At 42.6% G+C, this 14948-nt stretch overlaps 1 protein-coding gene across 1 annotated transcript in view; it reads left to right on the plus strand.

The window, feature by feature from the left end:
- The window catches only part of otog (otogelin), a 346092-nt gene that overhangs the window by 302032 nt on the left and 29112 nt on the right, over positions 1–14948 (plus strand). The window contains exons 43-47 of the mRNA XM_041196645.1: positions 5801–5905; positions 9706–9807; positions 11541–11639; positions 11727–11767; positions 11849–11924. Of these exons, the coding sequence (XP_041052579.1) occupies positions 5801–5905; positions 9706–9807; positions 11541–11639; positions 11727–11767; positions 11849–11924 (423 nt within the window). The remainder of the gene's footprint in view (positions 1–5800; positions 5906–9705; positions 9808–11540; positions 11640–11726; positions 11768–11848; positions 11925–14948) is intronic.

A 14948-nucleotide genomic window follows, 5' to 3' on the forward strand; every position in this document is an offset into this window, starting at 1 on the left:
GAAAAACTCAGCAGGTCTGGCAGCATCGACGGAGAAGAAAAGAGTTGACGTTTCGAGTCCTCATGACCCTTCGACAGAACTTATTGAATGTTAGAAGAGGGGTGAAATATATGTTGGTTTAAGGTTGTGGGGGGGGGCGGGAGAGAAGTGGAGGGGGGATGTTTAGGGGCAAGCAAGCAGTGATAGGAGCAGATAATCAAAAGATGTCACAGTCAATGGAACAAAGATGTGTTGAAGGTGGTGATATTATCTAAACGAATGTGCTAATTAAGATTGGATGGCAGGGCACTCAAGGTACAGCTCTAGTGGGGGTGGGGTGGAAAGACTAGCCTGGCAAATTCAAGATCTAAACTCCCTCCTCCATCCCCACCCCCTTTCCATTTCTTCCCCCTTCCTTTTGTTTTTTCCAATAATTTATATAGATTTTTCTTTTCCCACCTATTTCCATTATTTTTAACTCTTGTATGTCAGGCTAGTCTTTCCACCCCACCCCCACTAGAGCTGTACCTTGAGTGCCCTGCCATCCATTCTTAATTAGCACATTCGTTTAGATAATATCACCACCTTCAACACTTCTTTGTTCCACTGTCTGTGACATCTTTTGATTATCTGCTCCTATCACTGCTTGCTTGTCCCTACAACCACACCACACCGCCCCCCCCACTTCTCTTCCCCCCCCACCCCCCACCTTAAACCAGCATATATTTCACCCCTCGTCTAACATTCAATCAGTTCTGTCGAAGGGTCATGAGGACTCAAAATGTCAACTCTTTTCCTCTCCGCCGATGCTGCCAGACCTGCTGAGCTTTTCCAGGTAATTCTGTTTTTGTTTTGAATAATGGCAGCTTTCACGAAAGCTCAGGATCGCAAGGGCGAGCTAGTGGTGGAGGGGGGCTTGTATACAGTAAATGGCAGAACCTTTAAGTGCATCGACGGGCAGAGAGATCTGGGTATACAGGTCCACAGGTCACTGAAAGTGGCAACGCAGGTGGATAAAGTAGTCAGGAAGGCATATGGCATGCTTGCCTTCATTGGCAGGGGTATTGAGTATAAATGCTGGGAAGTCATGCTGCAGCTGTATAGAACCTTGGTTAGGCTACACTTGGAATATTGTGTGCAATTCTGGTCACCACATTACCAGAAGGATATGGAGGCATTGGAGAGGGTGCAGAGGAGGTTTACCAGGATGCTGCCTGGTCTGGAGGTTATTAGCTATGAGGAAAGTTTGGGGAAACTTAGATTGTTCTCACTAGATCGATGGAGATTGAGGAGCGATTTGATAGAAGTTCACAAAATTATGAGTGGCATGGACAGAGTAGATAGTCAGAAGATTTTTCCCAGGGTGGAAGAGTCAATTACTAGGGGACATAGATTTAAGGTGAGAGGAGAAAACTATAAAGGTGATGTGCAAGGCAAAGTTTTTATGCAGAGGGTAGTGAGTGTCTGGAATTTGCTGCCAGAGGAGGTGGTGGAAGCAGGTACGATAGTGGTGTTTAAGAGGCAGCTTGACAAATACATGAATAGGTTGGGAATAGAGGGATACAGACCCCGGAGTGCAAAATGTATTAGTTGATGGGCAATATGATTGGCGCAGGCTTGGAGGGCTGAAGGGCCTCTTCCTGTGCTGTACTTTTCTTTGTTCTTTGTAGAGTGGGATCGGTGACATGGAGGAGTGGGATAGGGATCCAAAGGGGGGCAGAAGGTGAAGCCGGGGCATGGAGGGGTGTGGTGGGGTGTGGTGGAAACAGTCAGCTAAGATATGAAAATGAAGGGCTATGTCAGTGGAATCCACATGTGGGTCCATCTCAGGGTGCTGGCTGGGAGAATCCTTATAGCTCATTGAATTCACCTACAACATTTCAATTATCACCGCTGAGAATGATCTCTGATAATTTCCTTTGCAATGCATAGCAGCTGAGACTGCAACTTCAGCCATGACCCACAGAGCGGTGAGTACAACACTGGACACGACCATGAAAACTCAAGGGTAAACACAAAAACAAAACATTGTTTCTTCCACAATAAAGCCAAGCCCCTAACTCACGTGCAACCATCAATATATGCCAAGCAGAAGGCATGCCAGTACATTTTGCTCCCTGACTAAGCTCGTCCCAACACATAATGATGCACACATGAATAAATGAAACCAATGTAATGGGAATTAGTTACGAGTGAAATTTTAATTTGAAAAACATCACCTTTGTGCTCCCAATAAGTCTTTTGATAATGGCAGTAGAGATGGGCAGGAAAGGTGTTTCTGTGATGAAGAACCTTCCTGTTTATCCACGAGGCTCTTTTCTAGCCTGCCCGTACCTGCTGCATTGCTGGCTGACAGCAGGTTTCACCACTGAAAAGCTTCCCACACTGTGAAATTGCAAGTGTCTCCCATGCACGTCACCAGCACTTTAAATTTTAATTGTAATTGAGTGGGCACCAGTAAAAAGCAAGAGAGCAGAAGTGGTGTACACTTCCTGTTGCGTTGCCGGGGTTGGTGTGCCTTGGATAAAATTCTACCTAGAAATTCTGTGTCCAAAAAGGTCAGCTGACCCTCTTTGGTGTCAGGGTATTAAAACTAGCCCTTGATTTTTTTTAGAGGTTTCGGGCTAGGCCTTTTTCCTCCAAAACCGAACCTTAGTGGCCTGTCTAAGGGTAGAATTAATACGACCACACCATTCCCCACACAGAACATTTGGTTTTATCTTAAATTAAAATAGATTGTTCAAAACATAATAGTCTTATAAATCTCACATTCATAACATGAGCTATGGCTGACATGTAGAATTTTGAATTAATTTTTAGCTTGTCTTTGTAATGTCACTAGGGAAGAAATACTCTTTTTTTAACTCACGTGTGGGATGAGATCGTTCTCAACTTTTACAGCTGCAGCTTGTTCCCAATAAATATTCCTGAGACTCTAAGATCCTTGCCATCAAGATCAGGAGACTCTAACATGCGTATCAGCTCTTCATGTTTCACCTTATCAAATGCTGTACTATAACTAATAAGACACATGAATACGTTTTTTTTTTCATTCCTATGCCTCTTTCTGATAGCACATGTACCATAAAGATAGCATTTCTTGTTCCTCTGTCTTCTAGGAAACAACATTGAAGAGCTGAAATTTCTGGCTTTATCTTGCTCTTGGCCCTATTCATAAGTACTCGAAGAAGGATCTTAGTAATGTGAATCATCAGAAAATGTGATGAAGTTCACATTCAATTGCTCTGGGCTTTTTAGGGAGTGCAATAAATATTGATTTACTTAAGACTTCTAGGATTTCTCCTGTGTCATGCGGATCTTAGAATAATAAGATATCTTTATTGGAATCAAACTGCAGCCGTAAAAGTTGAGAGCAATCTAAGTGGTTTTGTGAAGATTAAAAAAGGAGTCAGGCAGGGGTGTGTTTTCTCCCCAGATTTATTCAATTTGTATTGTGAAAACATTCTTAGAGAGATTGAAGACCTTCCTGGATTATTAGTTGGAGGTTACAGCCTTAATAATATAAGATGTGCCAATGGCACTATTTTTATTGCCAACTCTGAAGAGAAACCACAAAAGATTTTTGATAGAGTAGTGAGTGAAAGTGAGAAGAAAGGGCTGAGCATAAATTGTAAGAAAATACAATGTCTAGTAGTGTCCAAAAAGGCAATCATACCAGAATGTAAGATCACAGTGAGAATGAAAAGGTTGTTACCTAGGGAGTATGTTAACATCGAACGGAAAGTGCAGTCAAGAGATGAAGAATTGGAAATGTCATAGATGTATTTCGAAAAATGAAATAGATTATGATCAACTCAAAATTAGCCGTGAACATAAAGCTGAGAATCCTGGAATGCAACATCATACCAATTTTGACATATGGAAGTGAATGTTGGACGATCAGTGAAGCAATGCAGAGAAGAATTGAGGCTACAGAGTTGTGGGTTTTGAGGCGAATAATGACGATATCTTGGACAAGTCACACTACCAATGAAGAGGTGCTAGTAAAACCTGAGACCAAAAGAACTCTGCTGACCAAGATTAGGAAGAGATGGTTAGAATTTCTTGGGCATGGAATACAAAATTATGATTTAGAAAGTCTGATGCTGATGGGAAAGATTGATGCTAAGAAAGATCAAGGTTTACAAAGAATGATCCTTCTAAAAAACCTTACAAACTAGATAAATGTACCACCAATGAAGATGATCCATGCCTCCAGAGCAAAATTAACATGGAAGTCCATTGTTGCCAATGCCATCTTAGGGCATGGTACCTGAAGAGAGAGATAGGATGAGAGCCAAGCTGGCAAGGCAAGTATTTGTTGTCTATCTTTAATTGCCTTTGAGAAGGTGGTGGTGAGCTGACCCTTTGAACCGCTGCAATCCACCTGGTCTAGGTACACCCACAGTGCTGTTAGGAATGGAATTCCAGGATTTTGACCAGCAACAAGAAAGGAACTAATTCGAAGTCAGTGTGGTGGGTGCCTTGGAGGAGAACTTGGAGGTGGTGGTGACCGAAGCATTTGTTGCTTTTGTTCTTCTAGATGGTAGAGGCCATGAATTTGGAAGATGTTGTTTAAGGAGCCTTGTTGAGCAGCTACAGTGCGTTTTGTAAATGTACACACTGGTTCCATTGTGCGCTGGTAGTGGAGGGAGTGAATTTTTAAGGTGGTGAAGGGGGTCCCAGTCAAGCAGACTGCTTTGTCCTGGATGGTGCTGAACTTATTGACTGTTGTTGGAGCTACACTCATGTAAGCAAGTGGAGAGTATTCCATCCCACTCCTTATGTTTCTTATAGATGGTGGACAAACTTTGAGGAGTCAGACAATGAGTTACTTGCTGCAGGATCTACAGCCTCTGGCCTGCAATTGTAGCCACAGCATTTAAATGGTTGGTAATCCCCAGAATGTTGATGGTGGGGGATTCAGCGCTGACATGGAATGTCAAGGGGAAATGGTTAGATTCCCTCTTGTTGGAGATGGTCATTGCCTGGCACTTGCCAGGCAATATTAGTTGCCTGAATGTTGTCCAGGTCTTGCTGCATACAGGAACATACTGCTCCAGTGTCTGAGGACTCACAAATGGTCTGAACACTGTGCAGTCATCAACGAACATCCCATTTCTAACCTTATGATGGAGGGAAAGTCATTGATGTAGCAACTGAAGATGGTTGGGCCTAGAACACTACCCTGAGGAAATCCGGCAGTGATGTCCTAGGGCTGAGATGATTGGCCACCAACAACCACAACCTTGTTGCTACATTACAAATTGATTTTTAAACTAATTTATAATGTCATTATGCAACAATTTAAGCAAATCTACTCTATAGTTGCTGAATATTAACGACCAGGAAACCCATCTAGTAAAGTAAAGAAAGAAAAGGATAAATAAACATTTCATGTTGCAAATTATTTTTTATCACCTGCAATTCATATTATAAAATTCTCTGTGGCAATGATGCAGTTTTGCACCTACAGTTCCACAAATTCAAGTGTGCCTTCATAGGGGTTACAGAATAGACAGCTGGGTGGCTGCACACACAGATGAGAATAACCAAGTGGACAAGTCACTCTGTTGCATCTCCAAGCAGCTGATGAAGATGTGCTGTTGAGAAAAGCCTCTAACCCCCAAAATGAACAGTTTTTGGGTTAGGGTGATGCATGAGATGCTGCAAAAATAAAGAATAAATAATTTTGAATCTTTAAATTTTGAGTGCTTGTATAATATATACTTGCAAAGTAATAAACATTCTGAAAAACTTTTAAACTTAATCTGTGCAATTTGTTTAGTGCTTTGTCTGACAGGTTGTTCATTTTTTACAGAATGTGATCCAAAAAAGTGTGAGTCTGATATTCCAACTTGTCGAGAGGACCAAACTTTGATTGCTACCCGCGCAGATGGCAGTTGTTGCTTAGCATACATTTGTAGTAAGTTGACCAATGCATAAATTTAATTCAAAATTAAACAATTTAACGATAGTTTATTCCAATCAGTTTTAAGACTTTTGGGGTTCTGATGCATAATTAAATAAGTTTCATTTTGTCAGAAACCAAACTTGGTTTTAAAATATTAGACGACAGCCCACACAGAAATCGATATTGTAATGAGCTAAAGGTTTACTTTTACAAGTTTGTTTCTATTGCTATTTAACATTTTATTGATTTTCTTTCATAGATGTGCCCAGAGCTGTCAAGATAATGTTGATTTTTTTATGCTATTTTAAACTTTGTTGGACCTTATGCAAAGAGCGAGAAAATAATGTTCTGGGTTTAAAAAAAAATAATTTACAGGATGTGGGCATCGTTCGCTAGGCCAGTATTTATTGCCCATCTTTAATTGCCCTTGAGAAGGTGATGGTGAGCTGCCTTCTTGAACTGCTGCAGTCCCTGTGGTGTAGGTACACGCACAGTGCTGTTAGAGAGGGAATTCCAGGATTTTGACCCAGCGACAGTGAAGGAATGCCAATATATTTACAAGTCAGGATGGTGAGCAGCTTGGAGGGGAGCTTCCAGGTGATGGTGTTCCCATCTATCTGCTGCCCTTGTCCTTCTAGATGGTGGTGGTTGTGAGTTTGGAATGTGCTGCCTAAGGAGCCTTGGTGAGTTTCTGCAATGCATCTTGTAGATGGTATACATTGCTGCCACTGTTTGTCAGTGGTGGAAGGAGTGAATGTTTATGGAAGGGGTGCCAATAAAGTGGGTTGCGTTGTCCTGGATGGTGTCAAGTGTCTTGAGTGTTGTTGGAGCTGCACTCATCGAGGCATGTGAAGAATATTCCATCACACTCCTGACTTTGGCCTTTCAAGTGGTGGACAGGCTTTGGGAGTCAGAAGGTGCGCTACTCATTGCAGGATTCGTAGCCTGTGACCCGCTCTTGTAGCCACAGTATTTATGTGGCTAGTCCAGTTCAGTTTCTGGTCAATGGTAACCCCTAGAATGTCGATAGTAAGGAATTCAGTGATAGTAATGCTATTGAATGTCACGGGGCGATGGTTAGATTTGCTCTTGTTGGAGATGATCATTGTCTGGATGGATCATCCAATTGGCACTTCTGGCCAAAGATTGTTGCAAATGCTTCAGTCTTATTTTTTGCACTGATGTGCTAGGCTCCTACACCATTGAGAATGGGGATATTTATGGAGCCTCCTCCTCCAGTAAGTTGTTTAATTGTCCACCACCATTCATGACTAGATGTAGCAGAACCACAGAGCTTCGATCTGATCCGTTGGTTGTGGTATTGCTTAGCTCTGTCTATCACTTGCTGCTACTGCTGCTTGGCACACAAGTTGCCCTGTGTTGTAGCTTCACCAGGTTGACACCTCATTTTAAGGTATACCTGGTATGCCCTCCTGCACTCATCATTGAACCAGGGTTGTTCCCCTGGCTTGTTGGTAATGATAGAGAAGGGGATATGCCAGGCCATGAGATTGCAGATTGTGGTTGAATACAAATCTGCTGCTGCTGATGGCTCACAGCACCTCATGGATGCCCAGTCTTGAGTCGCTAGATCTGTTTGAAATCTATCCTGTTTAGCATGGTGGTAGTGCCACACAACACGTTGGAGGGTATCCTCAACGTGACGACAGGAATTTGTCTCCACAAGAGCTGTGCGGTAGTCAGCCCTACCAATACTGTCATGAGCAGATGCATCTGCAGCAGGTAGGTTGGTGAGGATGAGGTCAAGTACGTTTTCCCGCTTGTTGGTTCCCTCACCACCTGCTGCAGACCCAGCCTAGCAGCTATGTCCTTTAGGACTTGGCCAGCTCAGTCAGTAGTGATGCTACTGAGCTACCATTGGTGATGGACATTGAAGTACACTATGAGCCCTTGCCACCCTCTGTGCTTCTTCTAAGTGGTGTTCAACATGGAGGAGTAGTGATTCATGGAGGGAGGGGAGTGCGGTACGTGGTAATCAGCAAGAGGTTTCTTTGCCCATGTTTGGCCTGATGCCATGAGATTTCATGGGGTCTAGAGTCAATGTTGAGGATTCCCAGGGCAACTCCCTCCCGACTGCATGCCACTGTGCCACCACCTCTACTGGGCCTGTCCTGCCGGTGAGACAGGACATACCCAGGGATGGTGATGGCAGTGTTTTTGACATGATCTGTAAAGTATGATTCCGTGAGTATGACTATGTGAGGCTGTTGCCTGACTATCTGCAAGACAGCTCTCCCAATTTTGGCACAAGCCCCTTGACATTGGTAAGAAAAACTTTGCAGGGTCAACAGGGCTGGGTTTGCCATTGTTGTTTCCAGTGCCTAGGTTGATGCATCTGGTTTCATTCTTTTGATTGGCTTTATAGTGGTTGGATAAACTGAGTGCATTGCTAGACCTTTTCAGAAGGCATTTAAGAGTCAACCACATTGCTGTGGGTCTGGAGTCACATGAGGACAGCAGATTTCCTTCCCTAAGGAGCATTATTGAACCAGATTGATTTATTTTTACAACAATCGATAATGTTTTCATCATTAGACGTTTAATTCCAGATTTTTAAAATTGAATTCAAGTTCCACAATCTGCCATGGTGGAATATGAACCCGGGTCCTCAGAGCATTACCCTGGGTCTCTGGATTATCCAGTGCCTGGCCCCACTGCTTCCCTCTCCATTGCAGTCAGCATTGTAGCAATTTAAATCAAGAGGATCTCCAAACGTGCAGATTTTTGAAATTAGGTTTTTTAGGGCTAATTTGCCTGCTTAGCAGTAATTATGAACTTAGTATTCTGTTAAAAACTTTTTCAAAGGTTTTCCCAGCAAGACCAACCGTGTAAGAGTGGAAGTCCTTATCAGTTTGAAAATTTCCCATTGTCTTCAGTCTGTGGGACCTCAACAGCACATCCTCTGGAGAAGCAAAGAATCACAATCAGCAAACTCTATATTTCCACATTAGTCTACATATATGTGGACTGCAGAAGTTGCTGTTCATTTTTGTGGCATAATTACAACAAACACTTACGTTTTGCTATCATTACCACCACTAAATCTGGGCTATTAAGATAATACCTGGTTAAATCAATGCTTGTGGTTGTGAAGGTATTTCCAAAAATTCTAAAGGAATTGCTGGTGTTTGGTTACTGGGTTTATCTTCATGCTGTGACTTGAAGTGGAATGACACAACGTATGACACAATGATCTGACATCAGCAGGGTCTTTGAGGGACAGGGCACTTATCCACAGCAAGGCAGAGAAAGTCAAGGAATCATTCTAGGGCCCTGGCAGTCTTCCCTCAAAAGTTCAGAATACTTAGTTAAATTTACATCTTTATTTAATTCTCCATTGATTGTCTTCAGAATTTTTTAATGTTTGGAAATTTGGAAAGGGCTGTTCCAAAGGCCTTTGGCTTTTTATGAATTCTCCCTCTGCTCCCAACATCTGAGGACAGGTATGAAAGATATAATGTCCAATTCAAATCACAACAGGATATCATTGTTACCTCGCTGGGTTACACTAACAGTTAATATTGGACATTGAAAGTCACTCATTGCATGGAAAATGGGTAGGGTCCACTTACAGGAGTGATTGATGCTACTGAACCCAAGAAAGACAAGAACCTAAACTCTAACTTTAGCCTCTGCTAAAATAGCGAAAGGAGGACTTTCATTCAAAAATGTTAAGCTTCAGTATAATATTGCAGTTAGATGTTAAAACTGAAAATTTTAACTGATCCTTAGAAGTAATGTTGACACCTCATATTCAATATGACGTTAACACTTTGTTTCCCTATACTTAGTGTGTGGTGCTTGCGCTGAGAAAATTCCCACCTGCCAGAAAGGAGAAATCCTTACCGTTGACAACAATACCACTGAGATGTGTTGTCCAGCCTACCAATGTGGTGAGAATAATGTTTTACATTCCAAAAACATGTCACAGTTATAGCTTACAAACAGACAGAGAGAGGTAATAGAGAGAAATCAAGTTGTGATCTGACCTCAGAATCCAAGCAGCCCAAGATTGCACCTTTTCATATTGCTAGGGCTTTAGCTCAGCAGAAGCATTGGAATAATTTTAGAGATTGAATTTTCTCTCTCTGAACAAATGGACTTACTTATGGTGTGCCCCATGTGACCCCACATGTACTTTGCAATTCAGGTCATCTGCAGAAAACTGTTCTTTGGTAGGGTGTGCATCCAAAATCCTCGAAGAAAAGCTTGTTCTGCTGCAGACGTAAGAGAGATAAGGTAGTGATAATATCTGCTGGTTTTAGATCCTTGCAATCATTCTCCAAAATAGCAGCAAAAAGATCACAAAGCCTGATCTGTAACTATGCTTGCATTAGACTCTTGGGTGCCCTGATCAGAGGCTCCTTGCATCTGCACTTAATGTGATTTTCATAACTTAGTTGACTGGGGCTCCCACCATAGCCTGGGCCCTAGGTAATTGTCTTTGTTGCTAGCCAATAAAGCTCGTACTGGACTGTGAAAAAACATATCTAGCATTTTAGGTCCTTCACATACCTGTTGCTTCTGCTTCTCAGATTAAAAGGGCTGGGCACAAGTAGTATGGCCCACTAACTCCAGTGATGTCACTCTCAGCTCACTGACATTTAATTACAATGCCTGCACCTACCCCACATTCTTCGCACCACCTCACAAAAAAGTTTGGTTGAAGTGATGGGTTTGAAAGAAAGTTTAAAAGGAAGCAAAGGCAGTGGTGAGGTAGAGCAGGTTAGGAAGGGGATTCCTGAATGTGGAACCTCAGCTGAAAGATGGGGTGGGGTGGCGGTGACATTTTGGTTGTGGGGAATCATGGTGGTCACAAGTTGAGAATCAAAGGAATGGAGAAATCAAATTGGTTTGAAGGCTGCAGGAAGTTACAGAGTTAACAAAGGACAAGAGTAAGGATTTAGGTACATGGATGAGAATTTTAATTGGGTATGTCATGGAACTGGTAGCCAATGTAGCTCAGAGAGAACAGTGTTGTGGGTGAGCAGCATTTGAGGTGGGATAAGATGCCGCCAGCAAAATTTTGAATAAGCTGGAATGTGCAGTTTGGAGATTTGAAGGCTGACTAAGGGGAGCATTGGAATAGTTAAATCTGAAGGTGACAAAGGCATTGATGAGGGATTCAGTGGTGAGATGACGGGAGGGGGTGATGCCGGGTGGAGGGGGGAGGTGGTTGTTACATAAGTGGAGTTAGATGGTCACTGTGATGAAGAAGATATGTGATTGACACTCGGCAAATCAGAGGAAAACTGGTCACTACAAATCTATGCTGTTAACGGAGAGCTTCATCCACTGGCATATTCAAAAGTTAGCTTTGGTGCTGTCTATGATACTCCAACAAATCTTCCCCTATAGCTCCACTGCAGAGATTTAAAATGGCTTAAGTGACCTGTTGAATCTTATATACTTTACGAGCCTAGTTTGCAGACCTCACTCATGATGGGGCAGTTTGAACTTTCTGGTTATGTTTCGTACTTCACAGCTATCAGTCTTGAGCTGGTATAAGACACACCTCCAAGATTATAGCTTGAACAACTATATTGTAAGATCTATAGTTACAGTTCAATTCATAGCCATCCAGACTTTTTAAAATTTCTAATAATCTCTGCTCTGTTTCTCTTAGTTTGTGAAATCATTCGTTGTCCGATGTTTCAATGTCCTTCAGGAATGAAAGGAGTTCAGGCATGGAGTCCAGATCTGTGTTGCCCATTTCATTCTTGCGGTACGATGACAGATTTTTGGATTGGGAAACATTCCAACAAATTGTCAGATTCCATGACTGAAGTAACCAAGTTTTATTTTTTTTTAGAATGTGCTTGTGACACAGTTCCTAAACCTCAGTGCAAACTGGTAAGTAGCATACTCCTATCATTTGATGTAATGTGCTTTTGTCTGCAGACTTATAACCATTCAATAATTTGACACTTGTAGGGAGAGGTGTTAGATATAGAGCAGCAGCATGGAAATATCACAGCCAACCCATGTGGATGTCCAGAGTATAAATGCGGTAAGTACACATCTATCATTATGCAAGTTTCTCCATGGTCTAATTGCAAGCGAGTAATATGCATCAAACTGTTGAGAATTATATGAGAGTCCAAAAATGCAATTTTATTCCAAGAATATTATGAGCTATTGAACCGTTCAGTAGTGGATTAAGCCAGTAGAAGACCTTTCTTGTTATGATACTTTTAAAAATGAAGAAATGTTCTGTAACAGCCAAAAGTAGAACTGGATGATGCATGCCTGGTGTGAGCTGGCAGCTGTGGTTTAGTTGGTAGCATTCTTGCCTCTGAGTCACAAAGTTGTAGGTTCAAGACCCACTCCAGAGACTTAAGCATAAAATGTAGGCTGACATTCCAGCACAGTGCTGACTGAGTGCTGTCCTATTGGAGATGCTGACTTTCGGAAGAGACATTAAACCTTTTTAAGGTGGACAGAAAAGATCTCTCAGCACTATTTTGAACAAGATCAGGGGAATTATGCCTGTATTCTGACCAATATTTTCTCTCAATCAATATCACAAAAACAGATTATTTGGTCATTATCACATTGCTGTTTGTGGGAGCTTGCTGTGTCCAAACTGGACGCCATAGTTCCCACATTTTAAATGATACCACATTTCAAAAATACTTCATTGGCTGTAAAGCACTTTGGAACATCCCTGAGATTGTGAAAGGCAGTAAGTACATAAATGTAAGTCTTTTACCTCTTTTTTGGCACAGGTCAGCTCCAGGCTAATTGCCAACTGCAACAGCTCAAAGTAAAATCAAACTTGACTATTTTAACTCTATTCATCATGGACGCAATATTGCCAGTAACTTCAATCAAACCAGTGTGAAACTAACGACCTCATTGATTTAGAGAGTTCATAAGGTTTGTCAGTGTTGGAAGCAAAACAACACTGGACCACAGAACAGAATAGATAAAAGTGGGAAAAATGGATTGTTCAGTATTTAGTGTTTTGTTATCATATCTAATTTACCTTGTGATCATCCTAAATCATTTGAATCAATTCAATAGATCAAGCCACAGTTGTTTCAATAGCAGGATCTCAGTATAATTTTGGTTAGAGTACCATTTAACTTTTAGTTCTGCTGAAGACCAAAACATTTAAGGCAAGGACTTGCATTAGCATCTATTTTGTGTCAATACTTTTACTCCTGCAGTTTGAGATCTCTCCTGCAGAAATTGCAGCTCTCTCTCTCACCTCTATACCCATTATATTGCATTAACTTCATGTAGCTTAACAAGTTGATTCCAGGATTATTGTTCTTTTAAGAAAAATTCTTCCTGGTCTCCATTGAGTCTATTTTGAAAATCTTCAACGACCATACTCCAGGCTCAAATAAACTACTTGTTACTTTTTTTAAACTTTATCTATCCATTCATGGGTTTTTGGCATTGCTGGCAAGGTTAGCATTTATTAGGTGATGGTCAGCCACCTACTTGAACTACTGTATTCCCACTGTCCCACTGTGGGTAGGGACTTTCTGGGTTTCACCCAACGACGATGAAGGAACAGTGAAACATTCCAAGTTAAGATGATGTGTAACTTGGAGGGAAAGTTGCAAGTGGTGGTGTTCCCATGCGTTGATGCCCTTGTGTTTCTAAATGGTAGAAGTTGCAGGTTTGGGAGGTGCTGTTGAAAAAGACTTGGTGTGTTGTTGCAGTGCAAATTTTAGATGACACAGCATAATATGTGCACAAGTTGTGATGGAATCTGTGGTTTCAAAGCTTGTATTTTTTGAGACATCCTATTTGAAAAGGGAAACTGAGAAAGGAAACTGATCCTTACAGCTTCTAAGGGAACTAAAACTGAAATTGGGATTGGAAATCAGAACTTCTGGGGAAACTGAAACTGATTGTCAGCTGGGGATCAGGCTAAATCCTAGAAGAAGAGAAGCTGTAATTCTTTGAGTTTGGGAGGACTTTGGGGAGAATTTTCTCCCCGTCAGGGGTGGGGGGCGGGGTGGTTGTGCAGGAGCAGGCACAACGCCATTTTAAGTGGGCAGGCTAATTAAGGCCCGCCCAATGTGACACGCACCCAGATGCACTGAGCACTCCCTGTGCTGGCGGGGGTAGGAGGCTGAGTCAGGGCAATAGCAGTGGTGGTCAGTGCCAATGCTGCACACGAGAGGCTGGCCATCCGAGCACAGAAAATGGATAAATGGTCTCATCCATGCCACTAGGTAAGTCAACTATCTCATTACTCTCAGTTCGTCCACTCAGAAGCCCATCACACATTCACTGGCATCTCACTCACTGCCAGCTAAAGGGACATCATCACTCACTCTCTCACATGCATCATCACATATCCATCTGGCCTCATCTCCTCTGGAGATCGTCTCCTCATCCTGTCCATGGCTACACTCAGCACACACACATGTCTGACATCCTTCTCATTTGGCCTGGCATGCGCCTTGCTCACCCTCTAGCCATCTGTCTTCTTGCAGGACAAGATCACGTACAATCAACTGGAGGGGTCCCAGACCCGGGGTGGACTGCTGGACATTAAGGTCCTCACTCCAGCTTCCCCTTCTCCATGAGGAGTCAGCCATGGGCTGTCGGGCACCCATAGGGAGGAGGACCAGCAGCTCAACACCCCGGGGCCATCCATCCACGTGACACCAGGAATGTCTGGCACATCCAAATCCCCTCTTCCCATCATCGCCAGCTCCACAGATCAAGGAGAGTGCACCTGGCCCACAGCAGATAACCAAAGCAGGCTGGGGTCTTCCAGATCTCAGCCCTCCAGAGGAGAGCCACCAAGGTCATCACAAACAGGGCAGAGCAGTCAACAGGCTGGTTCCCCCTCCACTGGGGTTGTCGGGGAGCACCAAAACATAGTGGCATGGTTAGAAAAGTTAAGAAGATGTAGTTGCACTGCGTGGGCAAAGTGTTAATCACTTCTACATAAGATTCACTATTGTGAAGAAACTCCCAAGAATGTCTCCTTGTCTATAGCTCTTTGTTGTGCTGAGCAGTGTTCGTGTCATTCAGTTGTGATCCTTCACATTGAGGATACCCT

This window comes from Carcharodon carcharias, chromosome 10, assembly GCF_017639515.1.
Source record: "Carcharodon carcharias isolate sCarCar2 chromosome 10, sCarCar2.pri, whole genome shotgun sequence".
In the NCBI taxonomy this organism is placed as follows: domain Eukaryota; kingdom Metazoa; phylum Chordata; class Chondrichthyes; order Lamniformes; family Lamnidae; genus Carcharodon; species Carcharodon carcharias.